The following is a 27,496-nucleotide window of genomic DNA, read 5'->3' on the forward strand; positions in this document are numbered from 1 at the left end:
TACATTAAATGTATTGTTGTACTGCGTTTAGATTCGATTCGATAACTCTGATGCATCCTTGGTCCTCTTTTTTTGCTTGCACAGCAACTACATGCTTAAATCAATTTGTGTTTTGATAGAAAAACACACATCACACTCACTCTTTTTTGCAAATGAAGTGCACAATCAATAAAAAAACACTGCAGAGGGAGGGAAATCACAACACCAGGCTGATAAATACTCATCCAGCAGTGTCAGAGGGCTTAGAATAAAGCTGATTTGAGCAGGATTGGGTTTTATTTTCGCTCCCTTTTTGATCAGACCCAGTTCATTTGTGACCCATATTTCCAAAGCGTTTTTGTAATCATGCATTACACAGGAAGGACACAAGGCTCTCCTACAATTGAAAAGCTCATTTCTTGTTCACATTCTACATTAAATTACCTTGCGTTTCTGTTATTAAATTTAATACATGATTAAATGTGAAGTATTAAGTATGCTTCAGTGAAAACATAAAGAAAATCCGGACACTGAAAGAATGTATTTTGTTCAGTATTGCACACATTAATGCAAATATATGACAATTTGCTGCAGTTGTTGTTATGTAAGTGATAAAATATGTTATTTTAATTTAAAAGTAGAATATCTGATAGGAATTAAGTTGAATGTATGAATGCATTTGATTTTTATTGCAGTACATCAAACAAACTGTATTTGTGTGAAGAAGTATTTTAATTTAAAATAAATGTTATTTGAATAAATTTTAAAGAGCCTCTATTATGCATTATAAAGGGTCAAATTTTGGTTTTGGGGGTCTCCAACAACAGGCTGACATGCATGCAAGGTCAAAAACACTTTCATTGTCTTAAAATATGCATTTATTTTACCTAATTATCCCAACAACTCCCGTATGATTCATTCAGCGATTAATTTGTTCCCAAACCCCTCCATTGCATGAAGCTAATCTGCTGTGATTTGTCCGATGACCCAGTCTGTTGTGATTGGTCGACTGCGTTCAGCATGAGACAGAGAAAAACACCCACCACGGTTATAAAGTAGCACACGGATTATGTGAGTCCAATGCAGGACCACAATTAAGCAATGCAGTTAAACACCGGCATAATACTCTACTCCTAACCCTAACCTCAAGTAATAACAACAACGCACATTCAGTATTAATCCATGCACAAACTATTGTGAAAAATGTGAGGAACAGCTGATGGTGGCCATAGCAAAGACAAACGGCAGAGGATGGCGAGTTTAGAAACGCATTTAAACCAGTGAAGGAAGAAGCATGTGCCGCATTTTTTTACATAGTTTCGAATGCAATATGTGAATAGAAATAAAGATTTAGCCTGCAGAGACACACTGATAAATAATAGATAAGCGAGTACAAGTTACAACACACTATTAAATACATATTTTGCAAACTACAGAAAGTGAGGCAAAAGAAAGCCAACACAATTCATTTATTCGACTCCTGAATCAACTATTTTGTTGAAAAATCAATAGTTTTAAGTGAAACAGTTTATTTTCACATTTAACCCTAGGCCGGATGTTTTCATTCACTAAGTGCTGTATTACACATTGCATAGAAGGTCATTTTTTTAAAAATTGGACTCTTTAAATATAATTTGTTTAATTTTCAGCATCAGGGTTTAGTGTCACAAAATCTTTCAGTAATAATTCTAATTGCTGATTTTTTGCATTAGTAAGATGCTTGAATGTGACGGGAATTACACAAACACAATCTTAAATGTTTAAGGGTAGTGCATGTTGTCATAGTAACATATTTAAATGCTTAGTTTTAGTAAAAAAGTCTGCAGTTTGTAACAAATAAGATGAAACAGTTTGTATTATAGAGCTCACTGTATCCGATCTTAAACTATTTCTTAATAATTTTCTTAAACAGCAGAAGATAATATACAAGCACCTAATCACAACAAAAAAAGCATTGGAATTATTTATTTGTAGTTGTATGTTATAAAGACCACATTGAACACATACATTGCCTGATCTTCTTGACTTTCCATCCTATTCGATACAACATAAAAGGTTAAACCTGCGATTCCCACTTTTACCCTCCCAACAGCAAAATAACATCCTACTCCAACATTTATTACATTCCCAATTCAGAGAGATTTTAAACAAACATTAAAAACAACCATTAATACACGGAAATCGCAGAATTTTAAGATATATCCCCAGTAACATTGCTTGTAACAAAAACTTTTTCATAATAAATATGTGAAGAAAAAACCCCGGTTTTAAATAAATGCCCTAGAGAGTGAAGGGAATGGTGAGAATCAAATAACAGTTTCCCATTCCATAACCACATTTTAGCTTTATTTGAAATCTTATGAATTAAAATTGATTTTTAAAACCCTTTACAGCCTATAAATGAATCGAGTTGGTATAGTTTTATGATACCACAAAAAAACACAAACTTTTCCTGTAGTATGGCCACAATGATTTACATTTTAACTGTTAATAAACACTTCCCTTTAAATGTTTTGTAAAGCTAAAACTGCAAGGCTGCGTTTCACCAACACCTTGGCTAAAACACACATAAGCACACACACACACACTTCTGCGGATATATAAAGCTGTGAATGTGTGAGCGCATGCATGTCTGAGTGGACAAAGTAAATATTCTGCCATTGTGTGGATGTTGTAGAGGTACTGGAAACATTTGGAAAGTACCAATAATTACAAGCCAAGTCCTGCCGTGTTTATTCACATATTACTGTACATGCTCTTTGCAATAGATGATGTAAAATAAATTGAGGGTTAGTGTTGTAACTGATGAAGACAAGAAAACAAGGCAATGATCAAATGTGAAATGAGGCAACTTTTCTCAATGTGGCTGGGAGATTTGGCTGAGTTTCCCCAATAACTGTCTCTGAAACCTATAGCCACACTGGGGAGGATTTTTATCTGTGCGTTTTAATAGGAGAGGGTCCAACCAGTAGGAAGAGGAGGATGAAGGAGATTTAGCTGATGGACTTGAGTTTGGACCAGGGGTTGGTGCCACGCACTTCCAAAGGAGGGTCATTGTAGAAAATGTGGTTGCAAAGATCCTCCAGCGGAGGCTCAGGGTCTGTGGTGGCAAACTGAGCTGCGTCTTCAATCTCTTTCCTTACCTCCACATCAATCTCCTGCAAAAGGTGTCAGCATTTAGTGAAACTGCACAATCCAATGATTCATTCTTTTTTTATATATATATTTTTTAAGTAGAATAAAGTAATCCCTCCATTATAGTAATAAAGCATGCACTAACTCTATGACTGCCTTTGACATTTTCTAATTTAGTGCAACACTTTTATTGTCAGCTTTTTATTCTTAGAGGCCATTCACACAGAAAACATCTTTGCATCCAAAAACTTGCAATGGCTTTAAAGGAAATGTAGTCTAGAGCACTAAAAGAAGTACAGGGTAGAGAAGTAGTGTAAAACACAAGGGTTTTTGGACACAGCTACTGAACTACAGTATAAAGGAGCTTGCGATGCTTGACCCTCTGAGATCTTCGATTCGGTACACTGCCTAGGAACTGACATTGATAAGTGGAGCTACTTGTAAGAGTTTACATGGTTTACATTACGTAATTTTGTTTTTTAATTTTAATATTATATAGCATTATATATTATATGTATTGTAAAATAAACCATGCTAAAATAAACTGCTAGTAAAACTAATTCGAATTCCAAATTGAATACAACTTTCAGGTCTTTCAATGAAAACAAAAAGACTTTATATTGTGTTTTTTATTATGATTTTTTATAGTCAAGATCTAAGTGATTTCTTTTTTACATTTCATCATTAAGAAGGTTTGATGGTAGATTTGCTTGTAGACATTAGTTTTGTTGTATTTTCAGTAAGGCAGAACCTCTTAATTGAGATCGCTAAACTACAAATTACATGGTTGCCAATGTTTTTAGATCATCAGCATTGTTTGTGTATTGTAGTCTGTGAGCATGTGCAAATGGTAGCCAAGTAAGGACAGGAAAAGTGTTTAAGGAGGCTTTGATAAAAGTATTACTATAAACTATTATGAGCTACATGTTTTTTTCTACTGGTTATATTGTGTTTGAGGAAAATATAGAGAATTGGTGATTATTAATCATTTTTGATTGAAATTACTTAAGATATTAGATATCATTTTAGATTTAAGATATAGATATTTCACTGTTGTCTACTTTTTCAATATAGCTCATTGATAAAGTTACAGTTGGTGTTTAATGATGTCTGTGTTAGATATTTGTCTAATCATGGAAAAATCATCCAATTGTTTTTGTCAGTTTCCATGAATCAAGTGAACAGCAGTTTGCTGTGTACATCTAAATGGCTGTCTCTTGTTTTTTTTTTCTAGGAAGCTTGTGCAGTCTGACCTTCAGTTCCTCCACACTGGCCATGTTGTTGCTCAGCATGCGATCCTTCAGCAACGAGATAGGGTCGCTCTTGCTGCGCACCTCCTGGATCTCCTCACGTGTGCGGTAGCTATAGAGACGGTGGATGAGGAGAGAAAATCACATATGAGCATGAACAGAAAAAAAGCATCAGTTACATTAAGTTTTACTGATGTATCCAAATCTAAAAATATTTGGATATATATGAAAAAAGCATCTTGTGGAAGACTTCTAAAACCTGTAATTGAAGGAATAATTTATATGTTTTAATACAATAACATTCCTCTATATAAAATGACCTGTGAACCTTTAAACAAAAGAAAACTCTAAACAATTTTTTTTTTATCTTCAAGTTAACTTTTTTGAAAATGACCCAAACAATTTTGACCCGCCAGATATAAAGCCATTTTTACACAACAAACACTACAGGCACACACACATGCACACTCTTAGTGAAATAAATGCAGCCTTTGTGAGCATAAAAGGCTTCTTTCAAAGACTCCTAAAAACCTAACTTTAACGATATCTTTACCCAGATATAGTGTTTTAGAAACAAAAACAAATGCATTTTAATTACTAAACCATTATAGCACATATGTGGTTGAATCTGCTAATTAAACATAATCCAGGAAAAGCTGACTGCATGAAGCAACACCAGTGAGCTTTGGTTAAGATTTCAGAAGACATTACCTGACTCCTGGGTCGCTCATACTGTGTCCATGATAACGATAGGTCTGCAGTTCCATCAGAATAGGACCCTGGAATTATCCATATAATTATTGAGATTCAAAAAGAGATATCCAAATAATAAACCTTCTAATATAACTATAAGATGTGCAATATTAGAAACAAGAGTTAATATAGAGGAATTCTAATAGGCTTCATCACATAGTCAGTGCTTTCGGGCTATCAAGACATGTTTTTGTTTGTTTTCTGCAGCGAGTTATATTTCTAAAAATCTCAGCTGGCACATCATTAAAATAATATTATTGTACACAATTAATCTCACACACCCCTACTTTATATCAATATTTTACATATCTATATCACTCACCTTTCCTGATCTGCAGTGTTCAGCAGCAAATTTGGTGGCCTCCCTCACACAAAGAACATCCATGCCATCCACCTACAAAACCAGAAAGCAGGTAAAAAAACATTCTGGCCAATTTCAGTGATATATTTATATTGTGACAAAAGAAAGAAAACTTGCAAATTTCCTTCCAGCATCATACCCTCAATCCAGGGATAAAATCGCCTCTTTTGTAGTAGTCAGTACTAGCGGCCGCTCTCTCCACAGAAGTACCCATGCCGTATTTGTTGTTCTCACAAATGAAGATGCACGGCAGCTTCCACAGAGATGCCATATTATACGTTTCAAAGATCTGACCCTGCAGAAACAGTGCAAAAATGTACAAATCTTAACCGGAGAACAGTAAATCTAATATTAAAGTGTCTCTGTTATGGCTTTTTGAAAATTACCTTTCATGCAAGTGTAACAAAGCTTTCGGGGATCACCAAACTTGATCCTGGTGGTCTGGTGTCCAGCAGATTTTAGCTTTAACCCTAATCAAACACACCTGAACAAGCTAATCAAGAGCTGCGTCCCAAATCACATACTTATGCACTATTCTACGCCATTTTGTAGTATAAATAGTGTAAGTAGTGTGTTCACACTGAAAACTCTTAAAATAATAAGTGCACTTTAATTACCCGGATGATGCACTCATTCAGCTGCTAAAATGAAGTGTGTAATGATGGACACTTCACGCACTCAACGACCGCAGGTTTGCTTAAGTAGCGGAAGAGGCGGAGCTATCGGACGCACATGTTGGATAACTTTATTTATTTTGGATGGAGAAATCAAAATTCTCCTACGAGAGTGATTATAACACCTCCGGATGGTGAATGCGGCTATACTCACGATAGGTATTATTTGATAATTCGGTCGTTTATTTCACTGATTTGGCAACCGTCAAACGTCATCAGGGAAACGGTTTGAATTTCCGTTTAGTAAAAAAACATTAGTGTGCCATTTGGGACAACACTACATACATGTACTATCCTGTTGAGTGTTTAAGTGCATAAGTACATAGTGCATGAGTGCATAGTGTATAGTGTGCCATTTGGGACGCAGCTAAGGTCTTACTGGGTATACTTGAAACACCCAGGCCGGAGTGTTTAGGCAAGTTGGAGCTAAACCCTGCAGGGCACCAGACCTCCAGGAACGGGATTGGTGACCCCTGCTCTATATGGATGAAAACATCCAACTGAGATTTAAATTTAAGTATTTTTACAACATATTCATTCATTCATTTTCTTGTCGGCTTAGTCCCTTTATTAATCCGGGGTCACCACAGCGGAATGAACCGCCAACTTATGCAGCAAGCTTATCCAGCCACAACCCATCTCTGGCAAATGGTTCCATTATCTATTCATGTACATATTTATAAACACAGTGGGCTGAAATATATTTTATAAATATGAATTTTGGATGCGATTAATCAAGATTAATCATTTGACAGCACTAAAGACAATGAAAGTGTTTTATCAGCCTGTTGTCGGTGACTCCCAAAACCAAAATATAATCTTTTACAATCCCAGATCTGTGTTAAAGAGTTATTAATAAGTAGCTATATCAGTCATTAGGATGAATTACCTGATTAGCAGCACCATCACCATAGAGACAAACACACAGCTCATTCTTGCCCTGGTATTTGCAGGCCAACGCTACACCCGCCCCAAGAGGCACCTGTGAAAAGATGAATAAATTAGCAAGGTGTATCAGCTCTATTCTAAACTCGGACTCGAATAGATTCACTTAAAATACCTGAGCTCCCACAATTCCATTTCCTCCATAGAAATGTTTAGTGTACATGTGCATTGACCCTCCCTTTCCTTTGGCAATACCTCCTCTACGACCTGATGGAGAAAAGTTATATTAACAAATAAATTATTAGTAGAAAGACAATAACTAAAGAAAAAAGAGAAATAGAAAATAAAACGTATAACAAAGACCAAAAAAAAGAATGCAGAATAATCACTGGCTTTTGAAAACCATTGAACGATATTTATCAGTTTTGCTGTTCTTACCAGTCAGCTCAGCCATGATCTCCCGAACGGTGCCTCCTCTGGTGAGTGTGTACCCGTGGGCACGGTAGGCTGTGATGAGATGATCTGATAGATTAATACCCGCCTCAATACCCACGGCACACGCTTCCTGTTAGAGGACACAATGCACTTAGAAATGTTTGGTCTCTTTTTGAGATTGTTTGTTTTTTTATTTGTTCATTTATTTTATGGCATGACAAATATAGATAAATACATACAACAATCAATACATCGATACAGACAACTTCATAATTCCCACTAGATTGTCAAAGAATTATACATGGCGGCACTCCAGACATTCATTTCTATTCGGCTTACACCTGTTTCACACCGAACGCAAAAGCAGTGCGTGAGCAGCGCGTGAGCAGAGCAGAGCAGTGCGTATGGAGAGCAGAAGCAGCACGCAGGTGTTTGCCTTTCACACGCAGCTCTTCGGCAGCTGCTGCAGAGATCAATCAATCTATCTCTCTCTCTCTCTCTCTCTCTCTCTCTCTCTCTCTCTCTCTCTCTCTCTCTCTCTCTCTCTCTATATATATATATATATATATATATAYACACACAYATATATATATATATAYACAYATATATATATATATATATATATATATATATATATATATATATATATATATATATATATATATATATATATACATACACATACAAATACACCTTTTAAAAAAAAAAAAAAAAAAAAAAAAACCTTTTATCTGCACTAAGGCCCACAGCAACCTCCTCCTGTGCTGTTTCTTCAACCTGCAAGTCTTTTTTTTAGAAAGTATATATATCATACAGTACTGTCTGCTTCCCAAACTCTATGAGGAGCGTCATTCATGTCTGGTGCACTCAGAAGACAATCGCCTGTGACATCATGTCATTTGGTTTTTGATTGTCAGGATGTTTTAGACCTAGTTATAATAATATTTATACAAAATAGTTATAATGATACTGATACATGATTAAACTAGTTTTACTTTCTCCGCTTCCAGTAATGTCCAGCAGCAGAGTAACAGCTCGTGCAAAAGATAAGACGGACAAAAGTATGCATGCACTTTTTTTACTTATTTTAGGGTTGTCAGGTTCACAGTGCAACTTGAGTGAACATAAAACAAAGCAGAATAAAACTTTCTTCCTCTGCTTCAGCTGTACAGCACACAGCGAGCTCACATCATCCAGCATGCGTGTCGAACTATACACTTTGCTATGGACTACAACTCCTATTTCCCCTCTCCTGCAACACTAGCGTGCAGCCTAAGCAAAACTGATACTAAAATTGTTTTACATTTGGTTTTGTAATTTGGGCCTAAATAAATGTTTGTTGCAGTTTTAAATCATTTAAGTTCATTTGATCGACTATATACAAATCAGTTGATATTATTAACGCATTTATTGGGTAAAATTCCTACTTTTTTTCTGTCATTCAATGTGTTTTGGTCATTATCAATGCACTGTCACTTTGAGTGTGAAGGCTGATTTATACTTCTGCGTCAAACACCGGCGTATGCTACGGCGCTGACGCATAGCCCATCGCCGTGGCCGTCGCCGTCACTGACGTGCACCTCTCAAAAATTGTAACTACACGTCGCAACAACGCGTAGCGCAAGCTCTGTGATTGGTCGGCTTGCTAGCGCCGACGAGTCTGGGCGGGACCGAGAGCCGCGCGAATGGGGCGAGCGATTGTTTACAAGTGTGGAGTCCCGTGAAGGAGCTCCGGATGGAAAGTTTTGTTTTGTTTACCTCATGGTTAAAGTTGTTGCACGTCCGCCGGTTCCTGCCTCAAAATGAGCGAGTTTGAGTCACTTGTACATCCAGGAAGTGTTCAGAATAGCAAAACAGAAGCGAAGAAACTCGACACAGAGGAACATTTACACCTCACTGCCCATTAGCGTTTCGGAAGTGTTAATGCAGACCAACGGAGACAGCGCGCAGAAGTATAAATGAACAGCCACGCGCGTTGCCTGCGCCGTGAGTTGCGCCGGTCACTTGACGCAGAAGTATAAACCAGGCTTGAGCAGCGCAGCAAAAATAGACCCAGCGCCGAAACTATCGCGGCACTGCTGCTTCAGCGATGCTCACGCCTCGCTTTGACACACTGCTGCTGCGTGCGGAATTAAAGCTCTAAGCTGTTAACATGGACGCCTAAAAAACACGTGCTGCTGACGCTTGCGGTGTGAAACAGGCTTTTAGTCTCTTTATTTTTTATGTTTTATGCAGCGGATGCCCTTCCAGCTGCAACCATCACTGGGAAACACCCATGCACTCTTATTCGCACACATACACTACGGCCAATTTAGTTTATTCAATTCACTCATAGCGCATGTCTTTGGACTTGTGGGGGAAACCAGAGCACCCGGAGGAAACCCACACCAACAAGAGGAGAACATGCAAACTCCACAAAGAAATGCCAACTGACCCAGCCGAGTGTCGAACCAGCGACCTTCTTGCTGTGAGGCAACAGTGCTACCCACTGCGCCTCCATGTCACCCCACTTTAGACATTTAAATAAGAAATTTGAATAATGTTGAACTACTCGTAATGATGAAATCACTTTGTTTGCAATGTGTTTGTCACCTGTCCATCATAAAGGTGACAGAAGCCCCTGATGATCTTCTGCTTGTACAGCTGATCAGCTTTGAGCTCCATGCGCCTCATGGTCTGCATTGTTCGGTAGTATTGAAGGCCTTCTTCTCTGGTTAGCACTGCCTGCACTGCTGGGCCCTCTTCCAGCTTGTGCACGTCACATTTCTACAAGAACAAGCACATTTTCATGCTTTCAAATACATGATGATACAATAAGATGCTCATTACTTTACAATTTATAATAAAAAATGTAATATAAATAAAACACTGTGATGCATTGAATTACAAAAATCATTTTGTATTTGAATGTGCTGATAGCCTAATAAAATATTACTCCAGTAAAAGTGGAAAGTACTGCTTTTTGTTTAACTTAAGTAAAAGTGCTTAATTTTCTTGGTTATACCCAAATAGTAGCTCAGTATGACCATCATTATAAACTAATACAAATTGTCAAGTATTCTGTAGACCTTTAGTTTGTATCAATGCATGTAATGATGCAAATTTATTACAAAATCTTGTCAAACACTCATAGGTACTACTGATAACTGTTGATAAGTCAAATCAGAAAAATAATATACTTTATGATAAAAGAAATTATGAAAAACAAATGTTGACAAAGATTAACATACACTAAAATAATACAAAGTAAAAAGTATTAAAATAAATAATACTAAGGCAAAATTAGTTAAGAAACATATAGTAACAGATTAAAAATACTTTGCTACTGTCCACTGTTTATAGGACAGCTTTACTTATTTATTTTTTTACTTCAAATACCACTTTTGATCAATTCAATGAATCCTTTCTGAATTAAATTGTTTATTTTGTTCAAAAGAACTGACTTTATACTTTAGAGCAATAGTGTATATGCAATAAAATATATATTACATAATACTTCTTATCTGATAGAACTCACCTTAATATCAAAGGTGGCCTGAGGGGTAAAGTCTGCATATGTCCTGGCAGATACCACAATCCTGGCACCCTAGGAAGAATACATAAAACATTTAAAAAAAGAAATTAAATTATACTAAAATGGTTTTAAAAAAATTGACCAGAGAGAAGATGACAACCAAAAAAAAAACGATGCATGGAAAAACATGTCTGACATAAACCCTACAGTGCTCTATCTAAATCAGGAAGCAAGCCCGGGAAAATAAAATATATCTCTAATAATCTAACCTGCATTTCAAGTGTAATTGTATTCAAAACCCTATCAATATACCCCGCAGTTTAATTACAATAAATCAACCCACAGGCCTAGATGTGACACATGAAACTGACACAGCACATGGCGTCATCGACACTCTGTGTGCAGATTTCTTAAGAAGAAGAGGAATCCATCCACAATTAGATGCAGGACCAACATGCTAGTGACACCAACCAAAGCATTGTGAGTTGGAAAAAAACCTCTGAATATGTGAGTTCTCTGGGTAAAGTTGAAGAGCCATGCAATATTCCATGAAGGAGGGTTAAAAGGACATTAAGCTGGGTATATATATAAGAGAGACAGTGTATAGTTTTAACATAGGGGCTGCCAGTACTCACAGCAAGCTGTGGCTCTGGTAAGGGAGTCCCTTCAGCCTGGCTGTGCGTAATCTCTGGGAAGGATTTATCAAGTCCCAGGAGGCTCCCGGATGGTGAGGGACTAAGGGACATAATGGGGTCTGTGCTGGTAATGTTGGAACTGCTGTTAGCTACTGCAGGGATTAACTGATTTGGGCTGGAGACTGGGTTAATAGGTGACTTATAATGTGTAAATTGTCCAGTGGATGCAGGAACACCTGTAGTGTTATTTTTTTCTATTGTTGGAATAGTTTTTGTAACAGAAGGATCTACGTTTAATTGTTCTAAGATGGATGAACCATAGGTCACCACTGGTTCTATGCAAGTTATTTTTGAAGCTACCGCCTCTGAAGAAATAGCATCTGTCAGAGGTCTGTCGGGTGGTCCTGATTGTCCTGAAGACTGGCCACTGGTGGTGTGTATTAAAGATTTGTATTCTACAGGTGGTGTCTGTGTTAATAGAGGGGAAACTGAAGGGCTTTGGCACTGTGTCGAGTATGGAGGGGGGTCAGGATCATGGTCGTGTGGAGCGGTCAAATTTGCATATTCACTCTGGACCGCCAGAAGCTGCAGAACGGCCTGGAGAGTGGAGGACTGCAAACAGAAGGGCACAGGTCACTCCGGAGGGTCAGACTCAGCCAGCCATAAAAATGGAGTGTTTACAGATCAGGGATAGGAACGAGATCTTTAGGTGTCTACAGTCCACAAATAAGACATTTTTCTGCACTAAACCAATACAATTCTAATCTATATTAACCTACACTAAGCTACTCACAGACAATAAACAAGAAGTGATGGCTACCTGCACTGAAATAAATGTACAAGAGCTTTCATGGGGCTGTACCTTTTAAAAAAAAGGTTTACATTTGTCCTTTTTGAGGATTTATATCAGTAATCGAAATCAACATTCAGAACATATAATTGATATAATTTTTCCAAGTCAATTTTTTATTACTTTCCCTACGGTGTGTGGAGTCGCGTGACACCACTCTTTTAAGGCTGATTTATACTTCTGCGTGGAGTGCACACGTATGGTCCGGCGCAGCCTTTGTACGGTTACATACCCCTCCCCATTGCTGACGCTGACACGCACCTCTCAAAAAACATAACTATGCGTTGCAATGATGCATAGTCTAAGCTCTGTGATTGATCAGCTTGGTATTGTTGATGAGTGTGGGCAGGGCTGAGAGCCACAGGCAGCAAGCCCATTGAAGCGAGTGTTTATAAGTGATGAGTTATTTTATTTAGAAGAGATACTGATTATTTTCTACTTTAAATATGGAAAACACTGAAAAAAATATTTGTTTCCAAGTTATTAATTTTCACTTTTATATAAAAAAAAGAGTGACTGTTTGATTTAGGCAATGTGTGTTTTAATTTCAGTTGTTCAACGTTGATGTTCAATAAATAATCATAGCTAGTAGATGGTATGATTCTTTTAGTTATTATAAAATCAAGCAATGCACCCTTCATTCAGAAATCTCTCTCTTGTAATATGCGAGCATATTTACTGTAGAAAACTTTCAGAGAACTGTCGGCGCCAAAAGCCTAGTGGTTAAGTGTGCTGATATATAGCACCATGGTGCTCACAGCGACCCGAGTTTGATTCCCGACTCAAGGTCCTTTGCCGACTACTCCCCTCTCTCTGCTATAAAACTTTCCTGTCTGCAACCTCTACTGTCCTTTACAAATAAAGGTGACAACCCCCTAAAATAATTATATTTTTAAAAAAAAAGCTTTTAGTGAACTAAAAAAAGAATTAATAAATAAACTAAATAATTGTTCATTAATCGTAATCGAGTTAAAATGTTCAATTAATCAAGATTTTGATTTTAGGCCAAATCGCTCAGCCCTAATTTATATGTACCTTTAAAATACCAATTTGTACCATCTTGGTACAAATGTTTACCATTTGAAAGCAGCTCTCATACTTTTATTCCTGAGACTGCATCAGGTCACATCAAAAATTACATCAAAATGGCCAACATCTAGCATACAGTGTGCCCAATAAACAATATAATGCTGATACCTACACAATAGTGATCCCCCCATATTTCGACAATGTAAAACATTTAGTCCAAAAAGCAGCTTTATTTTTCAGGCAGAAATGATTTTGAAGGACCATAATTTTTGACGAAAGCAGTGGTGTAGCACAAATTTGACTTTTCAGTGTTCAATTCGTGGCATGGGTAAATAAAGCAGAATTATTCCCTTCACACCAACAACACAGCAAAATTAAAAAACACACAATAAGCAATAAGTAAAAAGAATGTAGTAAAGGCGTGAGACGACAAAGCCAAACAAGTGATTTGCAAGAAAGAGAAGATGATAAATGAAAAGATGACCCAAAAATAATAAGCCTTTTTTAAATTAAATAAGTACAAGCAAAAATAATTCAGATCATAAGAACAGAAAAGGTGCAGATGGCACAGATGCCACATCAATAAACCCAGTTCTAAAACTACCATCTCTTACCTCTGATACCAGTTCGGCTCCCTTTAAGGCAGCCCATGTAACAGTAAACAGTAAATGATAAAGAGAGAGAGAGCGAGAGAGAGAGAGAATTAGTAAAGAGAAAGATGTTGATTGAGTGAGAAAGAGTACCATTAATGTTTATACTGCTATTTTATTCTGCTATGCACAATGCTTAGGCAGTAATACATACCCAAGTATGTCATGCCAATATAGAGAATTGAATTAAATTAAACTTGAGATACAGTTGATGAAAGGTGATTCGTCATCATGAAAAGAAAGTCTTGTTCTGCAAAATTCCTAATTATATTATGTCAACATATCTTTAATTATCAGACTTCTGTGTACAGAGAAAAGTAACTCTCTAAAAGGAAAAACAGAATGGAGCAAATGTCATGGTCAGATCAGAAAGAATGGAACAGACTTCCATTGTTTTGATGCTTAAATCCACCTAACATCATTGGCCCATATAATATATATTTAACTGAAAAGACTAAGTAAAACAAAATAACTGGAAAAAGACTAATGAGAAATAAAACAGAACATCAGTCATCTGGAAATCTGCCTCTGCTCGTAATGAAATACAGAGACTACTGAGGTCACCTTTTATTTACCATTTACTCTTATTTTATTACAACTACTTTTCAAAGCCAACTTTTTTATGAGCAGACTCAAATCTATATTGTTGTAACGTTTTCTTACAGGTCAGTTGAAAGACAGCGTAATGACAAACCAGCTGTAGATGTTTGCGTTAACATCCCAGTGAATGTTCAGCTAGCTAGCCAAGCTAAATCTCTTTAGCATGAGTGACCAATCTAACTACATTTACATCTGTAACGAAAATAAATGCTACACTGATTGACGTGTAATAAACAGCACCAACATGAGAATTTAAGATCAGTAACGTTAGATTTAACAGGGTGTCAGCCGGGCCTTGGCTGCAAGGTCAACATGGCATGACTGCGCTTCGTTAGCCGTCAAAACAGACGTAATTTTGGATTTAATACAAGAAGCGATGGTGTTATTATTTACTTATGAAAATATACTTACGTTCCTGCTGGCGCCGCCCCTCAGAACGTTAGAAATTATGGTTAGCATCTTTCTCATGCTATTAACCCACAGCTAACCAGAAAAGTGATCTCCTTCGGTCCACTCACAGAACCAGCCCAGCTAGCGAGGTTTACAGCTGCTGCAGATTCGCCGTGCATTCCTCTGGAAATACTGCCCTCTGCTGGCCGGAGAACACACTGCATCTGCCTCTCTCCTGTTTGAGGGACATGAAGAAATGTCTTGATTCAAACTGGAATGATCCACAGGGAATGCTAATTTGTGCGTGCTAATTAAAGCATTTCATTTTAAATATTAACATCTCAAGAAATTTTCAAGTAGAAATGACAGTTTGTCATAGTTAACAAAATGCAGGTACTTTTTTCTTTTGTCAAGCATTGAAAGTATAGTATTTCACTCCAAAAAATGAACACTTTCTTTATATTAATTCTCCCTGATCTAAATTGAAAGTCTCCAAAGGCTCCCTGTTTTAAGAGATGGTTGAATGAGCTGCTTTATGTCATTCAAATGGAACGACTAAGTCTTGAAACTTCACAGAAAAAACCTAAAACCACAAGAAGACATATTTTAAGACTTGGGAATCTAGCATTTTACCTTTGCAAATTCTCATCTCTAACTCATATATTCATGACACTGACTTTGTAAAAACGTGAATACTGTCATCTTTTTAAAATATGTTTATGCTACATATGTCATATATATATATATATATATATATATATATATATATATATATATATATATATATATATATATATATATATATATATATATATATATATATATATATATATATATATATGTATGTATATTTGGTAACTGAGACGATCCCTGCCCTTTTTTTTTTTGAGGGGGTGAAGGGCTAATGTCAATTATTTTGTATTATTATAATTTTTTTCTTTTTATTAAAGTACGGTTTTTGTTACATATCTTATAAAAAATGTTAAATAAAACAATATATTACAAAACAAAATTATTCTCCCTCATGTGTTTTTTAGGTCTTTATGAGCTTAATTCTGTCTTCTGTTGAACACAAAATATTAAAAATTGAACAGTATTTATGGTATAAGTATAGGTAGATGGTTTACTGTTGCATAGCTCTTTGTTTTTCTTATACTCTATTGTTATTTGTACATTTCGGCACAGACGTCCTGCAAGACACAACATTTCATTCCACTACATGTCCACCTACAGCAGAACAACAATCAACTCGCCTTAACTTGAAAAGTAATTTATGTCTGAAAGAAACATGCACACAAAGAGTAACAGTAAAACATGACACATATATATCATAAATCAGCATATGATAATGCAGCATAAAAGTGCCTGAATATATAAAAGTGACTGGCTAGTTGACCAAAAATGGAATTAAGTTCAAATAAAGATCATTTAAACTAAAACTAGTGGCGACGCAGTAGGTAGTATAGTCTTCTCACAGTAAGAAGGTCACTGGTTTAAGCCTCGGCTGGGTCAGTTGGGGTTTCTGTGTGGAGTTTGCATGTTCTCTCTGTGTTCGCGTATAGGTTTGCGGTACAGGTGAATTGGGTCAGCTAAATTGTCCGTAGTGTATGATTGTGAATGAATGTGTATGGATGTTTTCCAGAGATGGGTTGCAGCCCTGGAAGGGCATCCGCTGTGTAAAAAATATGCTGGATAAGTTGGCGGTTCATTCCGCTGTGGCGACCCCAGATTAATAAAAAGGACTAAGCCGAAAAGAAAATTAATGAATGATGTACTGTACATCTGCACTCTCAGAAATAAAGGTACAGGAGCTGTCACTGGGGCAGTTTGTACCCAAAAACTCCACAGTGGTACCTCAAAAGGTGCATTTTAGTGCCCAAATGTACCTAAAAAGTACCTTTGAGGTACCATTATGAACGCTTCAGGGACAAATATGTATCTTTAGAAAAGGTATTGCCGATTAATAAAGGGACTATGCTGAAAAAGAAAATGAATGAATGAATAAACTAAAAATAAGGAAGGCAGGGGTGCTAAAATAAATAATTACAAATTAAATTATTTATATCTTAAAATAATAACATTTAATTTTATTTTAATATTTGCTGCATTTGTTTTGGGGTAATATTACGGAAGTATTGTACCTGATGTAATAGTCATCAGCTAAAAGTAAAATAAAAATAATGGGTATTTTTTAAAAGCTTATGGCTTATTCAAATCTTATTCAAAGAGTTATATAAACAAAGTAGGCCTTACACACATAAAACAATCATGACGTAATACAATTATAACAGCAGATACAGGCGGGAAAACAACGTATGGTAGAGACAATTGTACATTAAAAATAAAAATAAGTTAGGAAATAAATAACATTAAAATAAATTATTAATTTTTTTTTACAAATATAAACCTTGCATTGTGAGACTATAAGGGTACAAAATACACTGAAAAGTAGCTACTTTAGTAGTGTTTAAGCCATAATAAATAAAGTATCAAATAGAAGGGTTTCAAAAAGTTTAAAAAAAAACCTACATTTATGAATTAAGAATTTTGCAAAGCATAAAATGTTATTGACCAGGTAATGCTGTGTACAATCTTCTTTAGTTACACTATTTTTTTCAAAAGCTTTTTTCATGATATGTGACATGTCACATGACGTCTTTATTGTAAAACAATACAATATGCTAAAAAAACTTTTAAACTTTTATTTTAATAGCTCGTCCTATTGACTCGGCCTTAGGTAAGATGTAAACGAATGTCATCTGTCATAAACTATATTTGATTTAAATCCCCCTGTCCTAGTCTGACTTTGCCCCGCTTCACTAAGGACGCGTTTGTTGTTTCTCGGAAGTGACGAAACCAAAGTACCGATGGCGGCTCACAGTTTGCTCCCGGACATGCACTAAAACGAATTTGATGGCGTCCGATTGGACTTTTTGCACACTTGGCCGATTGACTGAGGTCTTGAGATTAACATAGAAACCGTCGAGCACAAGGGTCGTCAATCCGAGGAGGGATCGTTTGTTGCAGAGCTCGTCAGATCCACAGCTAGCAGCCTTGCCAGTGAAATACAAGTACAGCTAGCCTGTGATCGCAGAGGTTTGTTTGTGTGCGTGGCTGCACACTTTTGACACCTTTGACATTTTTGCAGTTTTGTGACACTGGCTGGTCCAAGTGCAACAGAGCCTTTGCTTGTCTGTAGTTTCCCCAGCGGCGTTTGCTTTACTTTACAAACAGAGAAGCGGCGGGAAGTGGTTAGCCGACCCGATTAGCTATAGCCGCACACTTCGGCTCTTCTCTTCATCTCTGCGGATGGTGAGAGTGTTTTCTATGATTGCGCCGATCATCGACTGTCAGCATGTTGAAGACTCGTCAGTGTCTACTGGGGATTCGCACCTTCCTCGGAGTGACGTCTAGAATATGGAGTTTCTTTTTATACATCCTCAGGAAGCATCTACGAACGGTGAGCAGCACATCAACATCTGTCTGGGTGAACGCGAGATCATGTTTTCACTATATTTCTTCCTGTCATCTGTAAACAATGTCGTTTTACTTCATTTGACAGTGCATGTCTTCAATTAATATACGAATAACTGGGTTTGAATCACATAATGACGTTGATTTAGATGTATATGAGTGATAAATGTCATGCAATACTTCTTAAAAGTAGCACGTTTTATTGTGTTGATTGGGGAGCTGTTAGTCAATCAAGAATCTATTTACAAAGCTGTCCATTATGCACATTTTAAGACCCTCAGTGCTAAAAGGCCAGTGTAGCATCTGTAATAAATAACTTGGTATTATGAAAATGTGAGTGTTTAAGATTGGTATATTTTTTTTTATGATAAGTTAGCAGTTTGTGATGTTTTAGAAATGTTTAGTGAAACTTTTGGCCTTTGTAACCTGTGTGTTTATGATGCTGTATGTCATTGTTCTCGTTACATTGAACTCTGGACCCTTCTTATATGTTTGTTTGTGACACAGAAGCAAAACTATCACTTGTTTTGATAGAGGAAACCAAGCCGTATTCCTAGTTTCACGGTGTTCTTTTTTATTCTTCAGGTATCCTTTTTTAAAAATAAGTATCAACCATATGTAAAGTGACACACGGTGTGGACCAAACGTGACACACACTGATATTTCAGTATATCTGATATTGAATTATAGATTAGAACGAAGACAAAAAAAAAGTTTTATGATTTGAAAAGAGTCAAAAAGGATATTAACGTGCAAGTCATAGAAATGGAGAAATAACTTTGTTTGGTGCTCGGTTATTTTCTATTTCAAAAGAGGTAAACAATATATATTTTTAGTTTCAGTGTTACAAGTTCTTCGCTGAAATTTTGTACATTTTATTCATGGAGCCACACTTATATCCCTATATCTCTGGAAATAAACCATACAGCACCTTTGAAACGTTTTTTAAAATCCAAAAGCATGAAAAGGAAAATAAAACACAAGGAATGTACTAATACACTTACTAATTTCGGTATAAAATCATTATCATGCTCACATTTATTTAAAAGTACCCCCCTCCACCTCCAGATATCAGGTGAAAAATGACATTTTGAACTCCATCTCATAAGTTTACAAAAAGTATGACATTTTTTAGCTTTCATTACCTTTTATTTTTCATTTGTCCGAAGCCTCTGGTTTAGTTGACATTAAATTACCGTACATTGTTTTTATTTACATCAAATATTGTTGTGTGTGTTGCTAAAAAATACTTTCTTACAACAAATATAATACTTATAAATACTTACAATTTTCTGTTTTTAAAACAGTCTACAATTTTTGCACCATTTAAATTAGTGCTTCCATATAACTAAGGGGCTTCTCTGGAAAAACAACTCAACATGACCTTGGGTTGTTTTATATAACTACCTGAACCAACAAAAGTGTTGTTGAGTGTTAAACTAAGCCTGATTAAACAGTCCGTTGTGGTTTTATTGCTCCTAATTCTGCTGCCCTTCCTATTGTGAGTTTCCAAATGTATCGGTGCTACTTCAAAAGTTTCTGATTTTTATTTATAAGTTTTATCTTAAATGCATAAAAAGGTTTGCATTGAAAATCTAAATGTAGGTACTAGAAGTACACAGATTTTTCTACTTGTCTTTAACTTTGACTTCTTTGAACAGCTGTTTTGGTGGTTTATTAATAGTCGTGACAGTATGGGGCCAACTGGGTGGGTGACTATATAGTTCTCTGCTACATGATGCCTCCATCAGAGTTTTGCACTTGGGCTCAAAGATGAAGAAATTGATCATGAAAAGTCCTAAAGCTATTCATTCATTCATTTTCTTTTTGGCTTAGTCTTTTTATTAATCAGGGGTCGCCACAGTGGATTGAACTGCCCCCTTGAACTATATAGGATCTTAATATAGTCTGTGTGTATTTTGGGAGAAATGACAATGCAATCTTGTATGCATCATTGACACTGTATTTGTTCTGTCTTCTACAGATAATCCAGTACCAAACAGTGCGTTATGACATATTACCTCTCTCCCCCATTTCCAGAAACAGACTCAGTAAGTTCAGTCTCTTTTTTTCATGTGTTATTTTCAGTTCTGTCCACTAGGAGAACTTCTAACCACACAGTTGAAGGCTGAAAGTTGCAAACTGATTTGAAGTCATTTGTGACACCAAATGTTTTGTAAACCAATCACTGTCAACAAACATTGTTTTTATTTTAAAAGATTGTTATACTTAAACTGATTTTGGGAAGCACTATTTAAAATATTAAATATTATGTTGGAAAAGACTTTGTGACCAAAGTTCATCACACAAAAAGTAAATAGTCGACATTGCTTTAAAGAGAAGTGAGTAAACTCGTTGCTTTTAAAGCAGTGAATTGACTTTGCTTGAAAAAAGTGAGTAAACCTGTCACCTTAAAATTAAGGAAAATAACTGTTTATTTATAGAAATGAAGTCTACTTGATAGTTCTAAGTTGCAGCACATTTACTCGCTTTTTTTAAGTCAACTTGTTGTTTTAAGGCAATATATGAAGAGTTTAGATGGAAAAACCTCTGAAAGCCATCTGAAGTTTTCCTCCAAAATGAGTATTTTTATCAGTCTTCTGTGTGTATGTTCGGTAATATCACTTTTGTGGCAAAGAAAAAGTCCTTTTCCTGGTATTAATAGTAAAACATCTCAACATTAACAAAGGAGGCTGAGAAAAATGTTAATCTTTGATGGAAATTTCAGATGGCACAGATGTTTTTGCATCTGAACCATTCATATATATACTCACTACTTTTTAAGTAACTAATCACTTTTAACAGTGTATTAATAGTGTGCTACTATTTTGAATCAAGCTAAGAATACATTTCAATACTAGAGAGACGGATCATTGTTTAAAGAGTATGTTGTATTTTTTGATGTCGATTCACCACTTCGCTATGTTTTTGATAAATGTTTTGACTGTTTGCTTTAGATGCGGTGAAGAGGAAGATCTTGGTGTTGGATCTGGATGAGACTTTGATTCATTCTCACCATGATGGTGTCCTTAGACCCACAGTAAGGCCGGGAACACCACCAGACTTTATCCTCAAGGTACAAACACACTGCTCCATCAATAGAATGTAGAAGTTTAATTGGTATTTTTAATAACTGCTTTTTGACAAATGCATGTTTTATTTCACTGTTCTTTTACTGTCCTGTCCATTTATTAATATTAATAATAATAATAATAATAATAATACATTGTTTATCATATGCTTTTCTTAAACTTAAAGCGCTACAAGATATTCAATAACAAATAAAAAATACAGAGAATTACAAGCATTGAGCTTTGCATTAAATCCCAGTAAGAAGCCAGAGGTCACACCACAATGCTAAAACAATAAAGAACAAATAAAATAAAAGATTTGCCAAAAAGATGTGTCTTGAAGTTTCTTAAAACGATCCAAAGAAATGACATTCCAAATAATTATGGGTAATGCATTCCGTAATTTAGGCGCACGTTAAGAAAAAGCCCTACCTAAGATACAAGATGTGCAGCACCTGAAACTACGGATACTGGAAGCCTGTGTTGGCATTTCTCCTGCGGTGTTGCTATAAGTGTGTGAAGAGTGGGAGAAGAGGGTTGCATTGTCAATCCAACACAATGGGCAGCACATTGAACACATTATATAAGTGGTCAGAAACTTGTAAATAACTCATGAAAGAATAAAGTTACGTTAAAACCAAGCACACAATTGTTTTCTTGTGAAATTCCCAATAAGTTTGATGTGTCAAATGACCCTCTTCCTATTGACAAAACAAAAGTTGGATCCAAGATGGCCGACTTCAAAATGGCCACTATGATTACCACCCATCTTAAAGTTTGCCCCCTCACATATACTAATGTGACACAAACAGGACGTTAATATCACCAACCAGTCCCGTTTTATTAAGGTGTATCCAGGGCCGGAGCAAGCTGAACTGCCGCTCTAGGCAGAGGACGATCATGCCGCCCTCAACCCCAATGTGAAAACGAAAGTGACCGGTTATGAAAATGAAGTAAGGTGTCGAGGACCTCTTTTCCAGCGCACTATGCGCGGATATAACTGAGGACGCGTGGGTGCTGAGGGAGGGCGGGAGGCCCTGGGTGTATCCATATAAATAGGCTACCCTGTGGATTAAAGCTAATGCAATTTTTAATGCGCATTTTATAATTATTATTTTTAGGGGTTTCACTTTTATTGGTATAGGACATTGGAGATTTTACAGACAGAAAAGTGTGGGGAGACGAGATAGGGAAATATCGGCAAAGGACCTCGAGCCGGGAACCAAACTCGGGTCGCTGTGTGCACCTTGATGCTATGTGTCAACGCACTAACCACAAGGCTATTGGCTTCAACTTTAATGTGCATTTTGTCAGTAAAGCTTGTTCTCGTAAACCTCCAGCATGTTTACCACACAGTCATAGTTTACTGCACAAATATCCGTTTTAAAATCTAATTTAAATTATTTTGTCAATAATGACTGCGAGATAGCCGATCTGTGATGATGACAGCTGTTTTTGTAGCTTTTTAATGAACTACAGCTCTGTCTAGTAAATGCTGCATATAAAATGACCACATATATATATTACCATGGTTTTACTCCAAACTCACCCCGTAATTTCAGTCAAATGTGTCAATTAAATCCTTCTGTGAGGTGGTTCTATAGTCATGTGTTAATTAGTCACACTGAATTAATGAAAGCAGTCAAATCTTCTGTTTATAATGCAATGCCTTGGGGATTTCCTAAGCATTTGGAGTGTCCATGTGAGAGCGCCCTCTGGCCTTCGGAGGACATTTACTGCTAATCAAATTGTGCTTCCCTGACAATATGTGCATGACAGTTACAGCTTTGCTCAATTGTGTTTGCAATTTCAATTTAATGACACACCCAGTCCCGATTAAAGCTCATGGTTCATTCTTCAACTTTTTGTTTACTCACTTTTGATTACATTTTTTCTTTCTCTTGTTCAGGTGGTAATAGACAAACACCCAGTCAGGTTTTTTGTCCATAAAAGGCCACATGTTGATTTCTTTTTAGAAGTGGTAAGTGATCTCTCATTCTGGCAGATTACCAAACAAATAACATGTTCTATCATTTATTAATTGTTTTGACTTGCATTTGCATTGTGCACAAGTATTACTTTTGATAAAACTCCCCAATTTTCTAATAAGTACGTCTTTGTTTTCTTTTGTTTTCAACTGTCAGGTTAGTCAGTGGTATGAGTTGGTAGTATTTACAGCTAGCATGGAGATATATGGATCAGCCGTAGCAGATAAGCTGGATAACAACAGAGGCATCCTCAAAAGAAGATACTATAGACAGGTAAAACCCGCCGGCCTCACGTTTATACTTTTAAATTGTATTTTATAATCTTAAAACATGACATTTGTTAATCGATCTTGCCTGGGAAATAGCTTTTTAATTTCTAATTGTTTTATTACTGAACTCATCTTTCTTTTTTCCGCCGTTCGCAGCACTGCACTTTGGATCTAGGGAGCTACATTAAAGATCTGTCTGTAGTACACAGTGACCTCTCCAGTATAGTTATTTTGGATAACTCACCAGGAGCTTATCGAAGTCACCCAGGTACAATTTTTTTTTTTAAACAGGCAACTTTAATTTTCTACAGTTGATAGTAAAGGTGTTTTGTTTCTGTCCGTGTGCAATTTAAAATATATATAATTTTATCCCCAGACAATGCAATACCTATAAAGTCTTGGTTCAGTGACCCAAGTGACACGGCACTTCTTAACCTGCTCCCGATGTTGGACGCATTGAGGTATGAGCAACATCTAAAATTATGATCATAGTAGCTTTTTAACCCTTATGTCCTGTTGGGGATGTTTTCATCCACTCTAGGGTGATTTTGAGTCTCATTTTGGCCATAACTTTTTCTGTGTTTCAGCTATCAGAATGGTGACAAATCCTATGTAGATGCATATTTTGAGAAATCCTTTGAATTAAAAAAAAACAACAACAACAACAACAATACACTCTGGGCAAATGTTTGGGATGAAAACATCCACTGTAATGTAAACTACTGTAAAACTGCATCAGATCAGTTTTATTTTACCTCTGCTTGAATCTGTTCGTCAACCTCAGTCCTGATCAAAACTACTAAAAATTTAAGGATTTGAACTCTTAAATTGCCAAATTTATAAATGAAGTCACAGATTTGGTGGAAAGTATACACAAAATGATGTGTTTTCAGTATAAAAAGTAATTGTGAACTGGATTTTATTAACCTTTTGTAAGTCTTGAACATGTGAAACAACATTGCTTTTGATGCATTGTTTTTGATTGATTTTCATTTTTTTCTCTCTAGTTTACTGTTTGTGGCTGTTTTTGCCTCATTGACTTCCATTATAATCACACTCTTTTGATTAAAAAACCATGACCACATATAATCTTGCATGGTGGTTTTCCTATTGGGAAAATGTAACGTTTGTAATTTTTACTGTTGATCATTAGTTGGCACCATTAACCCATACATAGGCCTGTGTAAAAAAAAAAAAAAGCTTAGTTTCTGGATTTTATATGGAGTATGACTGCAAATTGAAGTGTGTGTAAGAGTGTGAGAATGACCTTTACCTTGATGTGTCTGAGAAAATCAAAATATGCATCTCAGCTCTCAGAACTACATGGATTAAACAAAAACGAAGACTGTGTATTTATTCACCATCAGGTTATGGAAGTCAATTGTGCAAAAGCAGCCACCAATAGTAAATTCTTATTTCATAAATAGTAAACACGTCTTATTTTGATCGTAATGGAATAATGTGCACCTTTTTTGAAGCTGCTTTGTAACAATAATTATTGTGATTATACAAATTGAATTGAATTGAACTTGAAAATAACATATTGTTTGGTGTACACTTTTCGACAAAAGTCTTGTTGTCGATCCCAATTGTAAGTGCAGCAAATAATAACTTCTAGTTGATCATTTGAAAAAGTGGCAGAAGGAAAAAAAAATTTTCAGATGAAACATCTACATCCCAATCATCACAAATACTGCAGAAGACCTATTGAAACCCACATAGATCCAAGATTCTCATAGAAATCAGTCAAGTTTGATGAAGGAAAAATCATGGTTTGAGGTTACATTCAGTTTGGGGGCATCAACATCAACAGCCTGAGGTATCAAGACAGTTGTGCTGCCCATTACAATACAAACCACAGGAGAAGGCAGATTCTTCAGCAGAAGAGTGCTCCTCATACTTCAGCCTCAAAGTTCCTAAAAGCAAAGAGGTTCAAGGTGCTCCAGGATTGGCCAGCCCAGTCACCAAAAATGAACATTATTGAGCATGTGTGGGGTAAAATAGAGGAGACACTGAAGATGAATCCAAAGAATCTTATTGAACTCTGGGTCCAGCAAGAACGCCTTTAATAAGTTATTTGAGTCATTGCAGAGATGTATGGATGCAGTCCTACAAGCTCATGGGAGTCATACACTATATATATATATTTTTTTTTTCACTGCACCATGACTTTAAATTCTGTACGGTACATTATTTCTGTTAAGTGACAAGACTTTTGTCTTAGCAAAGTCAGACCTTACTGTCCTATATAAATAGTTAAAAATCAAGTCATGATCACATTTTATTTTGGTAAAATAAGCGTAATCTAGAGGCCTTTGCCTTTCATATAAACCACTTCTGATACCAAATGATCAACTAGAAGTCAAGTTATTTGTTTTTCTTAAAACTTGGATAGGCGTCAATATGTTTTTCAGGTAGATTTTATTGTAGTTAATATTATATTTATTTTATTTGAATTAAACTTAAAACTGTTATAAAATAGGAATTTTAGAATTAGTAAGTATAAAGCAAGCAATAAATTACTATACAGACAAGTTTTGGGATTTTTATTTTGTTTGTTTTATGTTGCTGTTTTAGTAAACTAACTTCACAGCACTTTCATTCTCATTTCTAGGTTTACCTCAGATGTTCGCTCCGTCCTCAGTCGAAATCTTCACCAGCACCGGCTCTGGTGATCCTATCTGTCAGGACCAGTTTCTCTTCTGGTCACCGTCTTGATTTTACATGGCTCTGCCCGCTAGGTGTTAACCTCTCCTGCGCTGGAGTTTCAGCCTCTCGTCATCATTTGAGCTCCCATCAGTCATAAGGACTCCTCTGAGAAGACATGGGAGGACAGAAAGGAGAATAAGAGAAGAAACTATTACAAATGAACTCAACGAATCGAGAGGCATTTTTCTTGTATTTCTTTCCATAAAAAACGGAACCTCTGCCTTACGGTTGTTGGATTCAACGTGTGCATGTTGGAGTATTTCTGAATTGGGGAGAATGTGTCTGATTGCAACTTTACCCTTCATTTATCAGGGTAAATGAAGAATCATTTAATGGTTTATAACTACCAGTCAGTTTCCACAAATCATTAGCACTTCCGCAGTGTCTTTTGTCTTTTAAGTTACGTATGACCTTAGCACAAATGGTCGTTTCCACTCATTCTCTCTTAAAGCTTCTGTCCTTTTCTCTCTCTTTTTTTTTTTTCTTTTTCAGTCGGCCATCTCAGGTATCTGGCCTCTTCTCTGTGTCAAGAGCTGAGAGCAGTTAATACCGTTGTACTAATAGTATGCTGTGGTAGAGATAACTGTAAGGTCAGCAAGAGTGAAAACTACAGTCCATTATTACAGCTCATGGTATTAATTTTCTGTGTATTTTTAAATGGCTCATGTGGAGCCTCTGGTTAAAGCTGAGAGGTTTTATCTTCTATTTCAAGGACAGATTTTTTAGATGCTCTTCGATGTGGATACATCAGCCGCTGTGAAAGAGAGAGAGAGACACTGAGCAACAAGGACTCTGCTATAACAGAAATAAAATGGAGCCTTTTGTCAACAACCGACCTCACAGTC

At 36.2% G+C, this 27,496-nt stretch overlaps 2 protein-coding genes across 8 annotated transcripts; one reads left to right on the plus strand and one right to left on the minus strand.

The window, feature by feature from the left end:
• Nucleotides 1-1,928: 1,928 nt before the first annotated feature.
• pdha1a (pyruvate dehydrogenase E1 subunit alpha 1a) lies at nucleotides 1,929-15,341 on the minus strand. 5 transcript variants are annotated; one of them, XM_073950108.1, is made up of 13 exons: nucleotides 15,162-15,279; nucleotides 14,115-14,135; nucleotides 11,622-12,233; nucleotides 10,990-11,058; nucleotides 10,065-10,238; nucleotides 7,476-7,602; nucleotides 7,213-7,304; nucleotides 7,042-7,134; nucleotides 5,618-5,773; nucleotides 5,440-5,511; nucleotides 5,076-5,143; nucleotides 4,368-4,476; nucleotides 1,929-3,137 (listed from the first exon to the last, which is right to left on the minus strand). In XM_073950108.1, exons 1-13 carry the CDS (start codon nucleotides 15,216-15,218, stop codon nucleotides 2,973-2,975), a joined length of 1,815 nt encoding a protein of 604 aa, XP_073806209.1. In that variant the 5' UTR covers nucleotides 15,219-15,279; the 3' UTR covers nucleotides 1,929-2,972.
• A 2,607-nt stretch (nucleotides 15,342-17,948) lies between these two features.
• ctdnep1a (CTD nuclear envelope phosphatase 1a) lies at nucleotides 17,949-27,486 on the plus strand. Of its 3 annotated transcripts, none has more exons than XM_068221163.1 (9): nucleotides 17,949-18,236; nucleotides 18,340-18,600; nucleotides 20,599-20,665; nucleotides 21,572-21,690; nucleotides 23,595-23,666; nucleotides 23,830-23,946; nucleotides 24,099-24,210; nucleotides 24,319-24,403; nucleotides 26,557-27,486. In XM_068221163.1, exons 2-9 carry the CDS (start codon nucleotides 18,496-18,498, stop codon nucleotides 26,615-26,617), a joined length of 738 nt encoding a protein of 245 aa, XP_068077264.1. In that variant the 5' UTR covers nucleotides 17,949-18,236; nucleotides 18,340-18,495; the 3' UTR covers nucleotides 26,618-27,486. The 3 variants fall into 3 exon arrangements, with proteins under 3 accessions (XP_068077264.1, XP_021331802.1, NP_001007310.1); XM_021476127.2 differs by having other exon boundaries at nucleotides 18,375-18,600; NM_001007309.1 differs by having other exon boundaries at nucleotides 18,000-18,600.
• The last annotated feature ends 10 nt before the right edge of the window (nucleotides 27,487-27,496 follow it).

Source organism: Danio rerio, chromosome 5 (genome assembly GCF_049306965.1).
Source record: "Danio rerio strain Tuebingen ecotype United States chromosome 5, GRCz12tu, whole genome shotgun sequence".
NCBI lineage: Eukaryota > Metazoa > Chordata > Actinopteri > Cypriniformes > Danionidae > Danio > Danio rerio.

Excerpts from the sequence above, each read along its gene's own strand:
- pdha1a (XM_073950108.1), bottom strand. The coding sequence starts at position 15,218 with ATGAGAAAGATGCTAACCATAATTTCTAACGTTCTGAGGGGCGGCGCC. Across the intron at positions 14,136-15,161 it reads GGGGCGGCGCCAGCAGGAAC|GGAGCCGAACTGGTATCAGA; the intron begins GTAAGTATATTT and ends GCTGCCTTAAAG. Across the intron at positions 12,234-14,114 it reads GAGCCGAACTGGTATCAGAG|TCCTCCACTCTCCAGGCCGT; the intron begins GTAAGAGATGGT and ends TTCTGTTTGCAG.
- ctdnep1a (XM_068221163.1), top strand. The coding sequence starts at position 18,496 with ATGTTGAAGACTCGTCAGTGTCTACTGGGGATTCGCACCTTCCTCGGA. Across the intron at positions 20,666-21,571 it reads CATTTCCAGAAACAGACTCA|ATGCGGTGAAGAGGAAGATC; the intron begins GTAAGTTCAGTC and ends TGTTTGCTTTAG. Across the intron at positions 24,211-24,318 it reads AGCTTATCGAAGTCACCCAG|ACAATGCAATACCTATAAAG; the intron begins GTACAATTTTTT and ends TTTTATCCCCAG.